This window comes from Emydura macquarii, unplaced genomic scaffold, assembly GCF_026122565.2.
Source record: "Emydura macquarii macquarii isolate MOO-44397 ecotype Brisbane River unplaced genomic scaffold, CSIRO-AGI_Emac_v2 contig_2975, whole genome shotgun sequence".
Classification (NCBI taxonomy): Eukaryota; Metazoa; Chordata; order Testudines; family Chelidae; genus Emydura; species Emydura macquarii.
The window spans coordinates 2696440-2708732 of record NW_027133112.1 but is presented as its reverse complement, the minus strand read 5'-3'; the positions used below and the strand labels follow the sequence as shown (position 1 = coordinate 2708732).

Genomic DNA, 12293 nt, shown 5'->3' with positions numbered 1-12293 from the left:
ACAGAACTGCAAAGTTTAAGGAAACTACCAGCTTTTTTTGGTTGCTTAGCAATAAGAACTACATAGTGAGGAGAAATGGGGCATAGCTTTCTTTCTTTCTTTCTTTTTCTTTTTTTTTTTTTTTAAAGAACTGACCATCTGAGAAATCTTCACTGCCTTTGTGCTGCTGTTAAAGCCCTGTTGATGGGTCCTATTGAGCTCACTAGCCTTGCAGTAAAAATAATTTTGGCACAAAGAAATAGAAGTCCCACCAAAACTAATTTGTAAAGGTGACCAGCAAAATAAAAATAAGAATACGTTGGTGTCCTACTTTTAAAAAATGTCTTTATAGTCTTTAAAGAAAAGATTTTCCTTACAGTTTTTAAAGAGAGTTCCCTTTCCCCCCACCCTCCACTGCTCCATTGCCTGCTTGAGATTTATATTCAAATTTCAGGTGGTATTCACCGTGGAAGACTCTCTGATGACCAGAGAACTAGTGAAGTGATGACACCACAGGAGGTAGGAATGGAAGCTGAGCAATTGGGTCCTGATCCTGAAAATCATAGAAACATAGAACTGGAAGGGACCTCAAGAGGTCTTCTAATCCAGTCCTCTGCACCCAAGGCAGGGCCAAGCATTATCTAGACCATCCCTGACAGGTGTTTGTCTATCCTGCTCTTGAGAATCTCTAATGACGGAGATTCTATAACCTCCCTAGGCAATTTATTCAACTGCTTAGCTACCCTGAAAGTTAGGAAGTTTTTCCTAATGTTCAACCTAAAGCGCCTTTGCTGTAATTTAAGGTCATTGCCTCTTGTCCTCTTCTTGGAGGTCAACAATAACAATTTTTCTCTCTCCTCCCTGTAACGACCTTTTATGTACTTGAAAACTGTTATCACATCCCCCATAGGTCTTCTTTTTTCCAGACTAAATAAACCCAATTTTTTCAATCTTCCTTCATAGGTTATATTTTCTAGACCTTTAATCATTTTTGTTGCTCTCCTATGGACTTTCTCCAGTTTGTCCACATCTTTTCTGCAATGTGGTGCCCAGAACTGGACACAATACTCTATTTGAGGCCTAATCAGCTCGGAGTAGGGTGGACGAATTACTTCTTGTGTCTTGCTTACAACAATCCTGCTAATACATCCCAGAATGATGTTTGTTTTGGTTTTTTTTGCAACAGTATTACACTATTTACTCATATTTAGCTTATGAAATGGCTCCTTTAGGTTTACATTTGGGCAAAGAGCATCCTTGTCCTTTTACAGACTAGGGCTAGGATAAGAAACAATAGGAATTGTGTTTTTAAAATACCTTTTTATTTTGAATTTTTAACTATTTGACTACATTTTTCAATTACCTTTCACATAAGAGAGAAGTCCTCTCATGGGTTAGTAACTGGTTAAAAGAGAAGAAACAAAGGGTAGGAATAAATGGTCAGTTTTCAGAATGGAGAGTGGTAAATAGTGGTGTCCCTCAGGGATTTGTACTGGGACCTGTGCTGTTCAACATATTCATAAATGACCTGGAAAAAGGGGTAAATAGAGAAGTGGCAAAATTCTCAGATGATACAAAATTACTCAAGATAGGTAAGTCCAAAGCAGACTACAAAGAGTGACAAAGGGATCTCACAAAACTGGGAGAGTGGGCAACAAAATGGCAGATGAAATTCAGTGTTGATAAATGCAAAGTAATGCACATTGGAAAACATAATCACAACCATACATACAAAATGATGATAGAATATAAATTAACTGATACCACTGAAGTCATTGTGGATAGTTCTCTGAAAACATCTACTCAATGTGCAGTGACAGCGAAAAAACTAACAGAAGGGTAGGAACCAGTAGGAAAGGGATAGGTAATAAGACAGTAAATATCATAATGCCACTATATAAATCCATGGTATGCCCACACCCTGAATACTGCATGAAGATCTGATCACCCCATCTCAAAAGAGAGATTATAGAATTAGAAAAGATACAGAGAAGGGCAATAAAACTTATTAGGGATATGGAACAGTTTTCGTATGAGGAGAGATTAAAAAGACTGGTACTGTTCAGCTTGGAAAGGAGACGACTAAGGGGGTTATAATAGAAGTCTATAAAATCATTGCCAGGGGATGTTGTGAAGGTCAAAAGTATAACTGAGTTCAAAAAAGAATTAGCTAAATTCCTGGAGGATGGATCCATCAATAGCTATTAGCTGAGATGATCAAGGATGCAATCCCATGCTCTGGTTGTCCTAAGCCTCTAACTGCCTGACACTGGGAGTGGACAATAGAGGAATGAATCACTGTTCTGTACATTCCCTCTGAAGCATTGGCCTCAGTTTGAAGACAGAGTACTGGGTTAGATGGACCATTGGTCTGACCCAGTATGGTCATTTTTATGTTCTTATAATTGTTTCCTATAATCTTCTCTGTATAAAATTTATAAAATAATACTCCTCAGGGAGATTCTTTATATTCTTGTGGGCCTTTTAAATACTTCTTTCTTCTGTCATCATAGAATTGGAAGGGACCTCATGAGGTCATCTAGTCCAACCCCCTGCTCAAAGCAGGACTAACCTCAGTTAAATAATCCCAGCGAGGACTTTGTCAAGCCGCATCTTAAAAACCTCCAAAGATGGAGATTCCACCACCTCCCTAGGTAACCCATTGCAGTGCTTCACCACCCTCCTAGTGAAAAACTTTTTCCTAATGTCCAATCTAGACCTCCCCCACTGCAACTTGAGACCATTGCTCCTTGTTCTGTCATCTGCCACCACTGAGAACAGCCTAGCTCCATCTTCCCTGGAACCCCCTTTCAGATAGTTAAAGGCTGCTATCAAATCCCCCCTCATTCGTCTCTTCTGCAGGCTAAACAAGCCTATTTCCCTCAGCCTCTCCTCATACGTCTTGTGCTCCAGTCCCCTAATCATTTTTGTTGCCCTCCGCTGGACTCTCTCCAACTTCTCCACATCCTTTTTGTAGTGGGGGGCCCAAAACTGGACACACTACTCCAAATGTGGCCTCACCAATGCCGAATAGAGGGGAATAATCACTTCCCGCGATCTGCTGGCAATGCTCCTACTAATGCGGTCCAATATGCTATTAGCCTTCTTGGAAATGAGGGCACACTGCTGGCTCATATCCAGCTCTTTATCCACTGTAACCCCCAAGTCCTTTTCTGCAGAACTGCTGCCTAGCTTGTTGGTCCCCAGTCTGTAGCTGTGCATCGGATTCTTTCGTCCTAAGTATTAATTTTCTCTTTATTTTCCTCAGTAATAGTTATTTGGGGAAAAACATTTTTAGAGGAGTTTTTAAAGAACTCTAGCCTACTGCTTCTTCGGACCTAATATAATCTCAGTGGAATAACTGGGTTTCTTATGCTTAGTCTGTGAATAAACTGTTTCCTTTTCTGATGAGATCTGATGAGATTCTAGCTGCGACCTTGTGGCTCAGCTGCCTATGCTTTGTGCTTAGTGCTGACTCTTCAGACTCCCACTGTAACTTAAACATGTAGTCTTCCAGAATCCCACTGAAGGTGTGAGCCTTCTGGGTTACAGTTTAACTCTCTCAGGAGCTACATGGTAGTTGTAGCATAAACACACACACTGTGCACAGAGTTCTACAGCGCTATTGCTCTTCACTTAATCACTCGAGAAACACGCAGATCCATATAAAAACAGTAAACCCTGTATGGGTTTCTTCTCTCCAACTCATCCTTCCTTTGGAAGTCCTTGTGTTCTGGTAGGCGGGGTTTAAGTCTTTGGTCAGCCTCAACAGGTGACCACGAGTCTTGTCAGGTGACCTCTAGCCTGATAAACCAGTTCTCCTGGTTGGGAGCCAGAATATATTAAGTGCTGTTGCATATCAGTGGTTGGGCACTTCAGTCAATGGCCCTTTTGTGAAATTTCATTCAACATGACGCTAAAGCTCACAGTGAATACAGCTAGCCTCCACATTCAAAATGAAGTTTGCCACTTGTTAAAGATACATACAGAGTTCACAGAATTAATAAACTGCAGATTTACAAAATCATCAACTTCTCATTATAAGAACCTATTTCAGTTGCTTATAGCTTTGCCGAACTTTAACCATTTGGGCTGAAATTTTCCATTCCAGATGTTTGCTTCTGGCTGAAATGTTTTGGAAAACTTCAGCCAAAACAGTTCAGGTGTTTCTGATAATGAGACTAGGGAAAAATACACTGTTTGCCCATGTTAAAAATTCCTGGTGATCTTTTCTTTGGAAGCTCTAGCACTCCCATGCTTTGGCACAGGGGCTTGAAATTTGGCAGTGGGGTGACCTTTGCATCAGAGATGTGCCTTTTGCTCTCCCTGTGAAAATCTGCCCAAATTTGGCCACAATATAAGTTTTTAGAAATTTGCAGTTCACACATGTTTGGTAGAGACTTGATAGATCTTCTCAGCTAAATTCCCTAATAATTCCATCTGCAGTGGGCATGTTTCAGCCCAGGGCTACAGGGTGCTGAGCAGGACTTTACCCAAAGTTGCAGTTCAGTGCTGTGCTGTTGTGGGCCAAGCACAAGAACTGATAACAAGGAGCCTGTCTCTTATGTTCTCCCAGTGAACCACCTGCTGGTGCCCAGAGAGGGAGGAAGAGTAAGCTGGGCAAAGGAGCATGTACATTGTACAGTCAATCTTGGCACAAATCTTAGGAATGCTGTGTGTTTTGTGGCTGTAATCCTGTGTCGTTTCAGATATAGGGGATGTAGTTCCCCTCTTCTTCTGAGGGAATAATCAGCAGAAGTGCCACCAATGGGAATTTGCAGTGATTCTAGTCTCCCCTACTTGACCAGTGCGGTGGGAGAGTAGGGGATGTCTAAAGAGAGGAAGAGTGAATCTACATGAGGTGATCTGTCTGTCTTAGGGCATGTACATACTGATGATGGCACATTCACCACCGTCAGATCGATCTATCCGGATTGATTGAGCGGAAATGAAGACCTGCTAAATCGATCCAAAAGTCGATTCAATTAAACCACCTCCTCAAAAGGCATAGCGCTGCGTCGACAGATATGCATTTCCCGTTGGTGCAGTGCCGTGGAGACGGCACGCTAAAAGGAAGTTAGGAAGTCGACGGGAGTTATGCAAGCTATGCAGAATAGCTTGCATAACTCCTGTCGATTGCCGCCGAATTTCTGAGTAAGTGTAGACTATGCCTTAGTATTTCATAGTGGCTCCTCACAATGAACGGCTGGTCCTTTTACGTAGGAATTACTTTACGCCCCTCTTGCCTCCCCACCATTGAAAAGGTGCCACTTCTTTGGTGAAATGCAGCATAGTTCAAGTACTGAAGTAATAGTTATTTAGGTGCATGCCCCCCATCACCAGAGTGTTAGTTCTTAGATGCATTGTACAAAGTTTTAGGACAGAAATGAATAATGCCATATTCAACTGAAACTATGGTGATGAATTGAAAATAGGCAGAATGTACCATTTTCCTGTAACTAGCTCATCAGGTACTTCCTGTTCTTGTCATGCCTTTTATAGACTAAAGTCATCAGATGTTAGTAAAGCACAGTTCCTATTTTTCTAGTTATGCAGTAGAATTGGAAATTGTGGGCAAATCTCCCAATCCCCATAGTGACAGCAGAACATTTATCTAATTAGTACTTTGCCTTTTGGCATTGCTGTGAATAAATTAGCATTTCAGTTGATACCCTGGGCTACGGGGGAAAAGTTTCCCATAGTAGTCCTTAGCCTCATTTCTTTTTCCCTAAAGACTGTATTTCCAGTTCTGTGTAGATTGATATTCCTTCTTAATCAAAAAGATAGATGCACTAGTATTGCAGCATCTGTGCCTATGGATTTTAATGTAGGTTTGTTTTAATCCCTAAGAATCAAAGAGTTAAATTTATTTAATTTTTCTTGCCAGTAAACTGAGCCTTGTGTATGTGCCATGCCATTTAAATGTCTTCTTCCCAGAAGAAAGTAGAGAGAGAACTGTGAATGGCTCATGTAAAAGCAATGTTTTGGGGGGGGTTTTTCCCCCAAAGAAAAATCTAAACAGAAGTGAACAGATATTCCAAGCCCTAGATACGGTAGTAGCACTATGAGACAGATTGTGGTTTCAGTCACTCTGGTGTAAATCAAAAGATACTTTTTGCCTCCTGATCCAAGGGATAACCTAAAGTAATCTTTAGTTGGAGCACGAAACCTTTCCTTGAATCTCTCCTTGAATCAATTACATGGAATTCGCTGGAGGGCTGAAGTGTGCACATGCATGTCTATGTATCTCTATATCTATCTGTGTGTGTATCAAACATTTTGCTGCTTTTGCTAGCTGAGGCTGAGAGCAATGAAGGAAGTGTGTGCTCAGGCTCTGGTGGGGTATGAGTACTTAATAACTGAAATGGCTGCTACAGAAATTCAGAACTCGTATTGGCTGCCAATAAGAGTGTCTTATCTTCTTTTGCTGGAAGAATAATGAGTGCAATGTATATCCTAGGACTTGGTAGAAAAGTTAAAATAGGGGAGAACAGGTGCTTCACCAGTGTCACGTGCTGTAAGATTTCCCCTTTTCTGCTTTTAAAAACAAGAGAAAATCCAAAAGTAGGGCGGGTTTTTGTAATTTATTAATGCAAAGAATTACAATATTTTGATTTTTCTTCCTTATAGCTTGATGACTGTACACTGCAACTGTCTCACAATGGTACCTATCTGGATTTAGAATCCACCTTAGCGGAACAAAGAGATGAATTGGAAGGTTTCCAGGAGGATGCTGGGTAAGTAAAATATTTACCAGATTTAAATAAAAGACATATTTATCAGGACATGTTGAAATAATGGAGATGTGGACACTTAATCTGGTGCTTTGAGACTCAGCTAAGAAAGCAGAAAAGCCTCACTTTCATTTCTTTACTCATAAGCACTTGAATGCTTTCCAGAAGCAAAAAGTTATTTTGTTCTTTACTTTTGTGTCTTTAGTATATGAATTATTCTAGGATGGATCTTTTTTCAAATAGTCCTATATAATATCTATTGTTTACCTTGACTGGTTACCTAGTTCTAATATGTATATAACTCAGCAGTATTTGTGCTTCCTCTGTAACCTCACTAAGAATCTTGGTTCGCCCAGACTGTTACAGTGTACCTGCTACCAATTCTCTGCCAAATGATGGTCTTTGAGATGTAGTCTTCAGTGACCTGGTTTTATGAATATAGGCTTGATCCAGAGCCCACTGAAGTCAATGGAAAGACTCCCAGTATGAAAATTTTTGAGAGAGAGAGAGAGAGAGAGAGTCTTTCCATTGTAAAACACTGCTCAGTGGGGCATATTGAGTATAATGTTATAATATTGGTCTTAATAAACTGATTATTTCTGATAACAATTGATACTGAGACCAAAAAAATTTATTGATCATCACATACATTTATCAGTAAATACATTAATAGAGTTTGGTGTCTGATTTCTTCTGTGTCTTTGGGTGATTCCTTATGACAATTATCTTTATACATATTCAAGGTATACAATGTACAAATACCAGATGTTTTTCCTCTGTTGCATTTGTGTAATCCACGTTACTTTACTGAGGCTCTAAGGGCAGGTTAAACCCTGTGTACAGCCTGTGTACAGGCTTAACATATATCACTAGGTTGGCAGTACCAAAGGGGCACCAATTGGGGTTTGCATTGGTTAAAGCTTGTTGCCAGGGAGAAATTTGGGTCTTTGAATACTTTACTTATTTATTTTTCTTCCTATCCATTCTTTGATGCTATACAAAGTATGATGGATATGGCCTTTCTGTAGTTTAATATTTTTTACTAAGCTAAATTGCATCATCACTGATTACAATATGGTGAAACCAGCAAAAGGAGTGACAAAAATCAGTTGCATAAGAGATGTGGCCTTCTAATAAACGTGGAACAGAATTTTAAGCAGTACATTTGGGAATATTTTATGCTGGTCTCTTATGGTGGGCATTGTTTATGAAAGGTCATCTCCTAAGTGAAAAAGATTTTACATATGTGCGTGTTGTGACAGGGCCAGACCGCAGGGCTATGAAAGGGTACTGGAAGGCATGTATATTAGCCCCAGGCTCCATAAAGCCCTCTTCCCTGGGTAACCCAGCTGGGGCTAATTGAAGACAGTTGGGCCAATTAGGCCACCTGGAGCCTATCAAAGAAGCTGCCCCAGCAGTTAAAAGCCTCCATTTCAGGCAGGCCAAGTAGGCTGAAAGGGAGTTAACAGCCAGAGCAGAGCAGAGCAGAGCAGAAGCAAAGCAAAGCAAAGCAAAGCAAAGCAAAGCAAAGCAAAGCAAAGCAAAGCAAAGCAAAGCAAAGCAAAGCGAAGAGGAGTGAAGTGAAGCAGAGCGGAGCGGAGAGGAAAGGAGCGGAGCTGCCCTGCCCTGCCCTGCCCTGCCCTGCCCTGCCCTGCCGCCACTATAGCTGCAGGGCTTGGGACTATCATCCACGGCCGCTACCATACTGAGACAGAGAGGCTCCAGCCAGGGAAGACACCACAACCCTTCACGCCAGTACGAGGGAGCAGTCTACAGGCCGGGGGGGCCACGGACAGGCGGCCCAGGGAAGGTAGTAGGTCTCCAGGACTAAGCAGGGTGAGACCACTCCTTGCAGGGTCCCTGGGTCGGGGGCCCGGGGAAGAGGGTGGGACCGGGTCCCCCCCCCCCCTGCACTCCCCTCCCCGCCGCACCACTGGCATAGCCGCTGAAGCGCAGGATCCACAGGGCGGGACAGGCGCACCCTGCCACAGTGTGCATACATGCACACAAACATGCACGCAAAAACTGCTATATATGAAAAAGACCAGATAGTTATTTGGAAGGTAAATAATGTATCCTATTGTTAGAAGTAAATGAACTCAATTTATGTAATTTTTTCAGCAAGCTGTGCTCAGATAGGCTTAGTTTTCAGCTTTATTCTGCTCCTTGTTATTTTAAGCAAGATGTCTCTTTTTTTTTCTTCTCTGTTGCATATCCCACAAGTTGGAATATTCTACCCTATCCGTTCCATAGTAAAATGAGCAGTATAGTGTAGTTGGAATGCCTAGTCACTGGCTTGTCAGCTTCTTTATAAACAATCAGTAAAAAATCTAATTTCAATTCTAATTCTAATTTCAAAATAACTTTATCTTTTTAAACAATTTTCTTGGCAATGTTCACCTAAAAATGTGAGAACATTATAAATTATAAATGTCTCCCAATGAGAAACATTGAACACTGGAAACTACACCCAGTTACTTATGTGACCTGAGATATAAGAGAAATTATTTGCTATTGCACTCAAAATTGTAGAGATTTCTTTCTTCGTTGTATTTTATTTATCCCAAGATACTAGCGTGTGTGCACTAACAAGAAGGTTGTAATTCCATTGCATAAAGGAAAAAACTCATGTTTAAGGAAAATATAAAGATATCTAGGGCTCCACTCATTTTCACAATGAGTTATGGATCAGTTTTTCACAGACATTCTTTCCCTCACGTTAGTTTCTACATTGTACTTTTACTGACTTTAATGCCATTTCTACTGGTATCTGGTGATGGCACCAATAAGCAGTTTGATGAATATGAGGCCTACCAGTGGCTTTCATGCCAGTTTTGTCATTCAGGTCTGAACAACAGCCTACCACCTCCATGTTTCTTCCCATCCACTTTGGACAAAGTAAATCAATCCAGTAAACTCCTCAGAAGTGGGTGTACTGGAAAAACATTCAGAACAAACTGTCCCTTGAAGACACATGCCTGCTATGTCTTTCTGATCTAGAACATTAGGCTTATTACAGTGCTTCCTATTAACATAACAGAACCTGCTATTAATTGGTAGGAATTACAAAACATCCACTTAACATTCTGCTCTACTGGGCCATGTATCGCCCAACTGTTGTTAGGGATTGCTTTTGGTATTGCTCTTTTCCTTACATGGAAAATGGAGAATAATAATACTTGTCTACCTTCAAAGGGGTATTGAGACTAAATCAACTAATGGAAACTTAATTAATTAATTTGTGTAAAGCATGTTCATATCTGTTCATATCTGTAGATAGAAGGTGCTATATAAGTGCAAAATATTGTCATTAACATTTTATGTGAATATTTTGTGCAGTGGTGAAACTGTGAAAGCAGTTAACTAATTTGTTAGGTTTCAATGTAATGGGCAAAATCCAGAGTTGGTTTCAGTGGAGCTATGCTGATTTACACCAGCTGAGGCTTTTGCTCAGCTGAGCATTTCATTTTTATCATTTGTGGCAAAATAAGACATCATAAAGAAAACATTCCTGAAACTATCCACACTGAGGGGATGGCCTTTTCTGTTTCTTAGATAGTATACCTGGGGTAACTCCACTGGCTTCAGAGCTGTTATTCCAAATCTACACCTGTGTAAATGAAAGCAGGATTTGACTGACCTGTGCCAAGCCCATCCAAGTGAGTTTCAGGTAATATCTGTTATGAGTAAGTCAGTTGGGAAGACTATATGAATCAAGAAAAAGATCTTGGGGTCATCATGGATAGTCCCCCAGTCAATGTGTAGTGGCAGGCAAAAAACCTAACAGAATGTTAAGAACCATTAGGAAAGGTATAGGTAATAAAACAGAAAATATAATGCCAGTATATGTATCCATAGTATGCTCACAACTTGAATGCTGCATGCAATTCTGGTCACCTCATCTCAGAAAAAGATATATTAGGAAAGGAAACAAGAATGAGTAGAGGTATAGAAAGAACAGCTTCCATATGAGGAGAGATTAAAAAGTATGGGACTGTTCAGGTTAAAAAAGAGATGACTAAGGGGGATGTGATAGAGGTCTATAGAATCATGAATGGTGTGGAAGAAGTGAATGAGGAAGTGTTATTTACCCCTTCATATAACACAAGGGGTCACCCAGTGATGAAATTAATAGGCAGCGGATCTAAAACAACATAAGGAAGTACTACTTCACACAATAGTAATTTCATTTTCAACCTGTGGAACTCGTTGCCATGGAATGTTGTGGAGGCCAAAAGTATAAATAGTTCAAAAAAGGAATTAGATAAGTTCATGGAGGATAGGTGCATCAATGGCTGTTAGCTAAGATGGTCAGGGAGACAACTCCATGGTCTGGGTGTTTTCTAAACCTCCAAATGCTAGAAGCTGGGACTAGACGATGGGATGGGTCGCTTGAGATTGCCCTGTTCTGTTCTTTCCCTCTGAAACATCTGGCACTGGCTACTGTCAGAGAGAGGATACTGGGCTATATGGACCATTGGGCTGGTCCAGTAAGGCTGTCTTTATGTTCTAATGTAAGATAGAGAAAATTTATATTGAAGAAATCTGATTTTGCTATGAGTCTTTGACATCAGTCAATAAATATTAGTATAGTTCTGATTAGGGCTGAACAACAATTCAGTGTGTGGGTTTTATTAAAATGAAATTTACTATACTAAACTATTTCTTCAAGTTACCCTGTAACTACTGTCATTGCCTGTAATTTATCCTCTGTATAGTTCTCTGCTACTGAAAAAATCTAATTGTCAGTGAGCCGTCAAAATCTTGGTTCATTCAGTTGTAGAATTCAGTTTTTGATTTGTTCCTGTTTAACAGAATTGCCTAGAGGAAAAATCCATTCCCTCCCCCCGTCTCAAAAGCACTGTATTTTTCTATAATTATATTCAATTTTTTTTTTAATATAAGAGCAGGTTGAGGTCTAGTAATTTTAAAGAGTTTTGATATTAAAAATCTATCCCAAAAAATCATTCATAATTTAAAGTTTTTACATACACTATATTTTTATTTTATAGTAAATCTCTACAGACCCTAAAGTGTATTCGTTGTGCATTGAAAATTCCCATCATAGTCAAAGGGGTTAAAGAAAAAAGTGCTGGGATTTCAGCTATTATACATAAATGTATTAGATGTTTTTTAATGAAGGGAAGAAATACAGAAATAAATTTTCAGTGGAAAACCCTTGTGTTGCCTGCTTTAAGATGTAGGGCTCAATCCTCTTCTATTGCATCCTCTGCACTGGCAACTACTGCAGTAAATTGGTTGTCCCGGAGCTTCTGGCAAGGAGGTGTGGGTGGTCATATGTGGAGCAAGTCCCCTACTGTAGTGGGCAGGGTGGTCAGTTAAGTTCCCCACTGGTACTTGCAGCAGACTGAAATCCTAACTGATGATGGCCCCCTATAGCTGGTGTAATATGTGCATTTGCGGGAAGGAAAGGGAATTGATTCAAGCATGACTGAGTGGTCCATCAAAGACATTCATCTCCTCTCCCCCATCCTATGCCAATGTAGTCATAATAACATTAAGATGTAGAACATTACTGGACTCAGTCCTACTTTTAGATAATTGGGTAGTGACAGTAAT

At 40.3% G+C, this 12293-nt stretch overlaps 1 protein-coding gene across 11 annotated transcripts in view; it reads left to right on the top strand.

Annotated features, from left to right (window-relative positions):
* FHOD3 (formin homology 2 domain containing 3) overlaps positions 1-12293 on the top strand; it is a 586676-nt gene that overhangs the window by 42029 nt on the left and 532354 nt on the right. For all 11 annotated transcript variants that reach the window (XM_067569969.1, XM_067569968.1, XM_067569967.1 and 8 more), the window contains exon 2: positions 6610-6716. In XM_067569969.1, coding sequence (XP_067426070.1) covers positions 6610-6716 — 107 coding nt within the window. The remainder of the gene's footprint in view (positions 1-6609; positions 6717-12293) is intronic.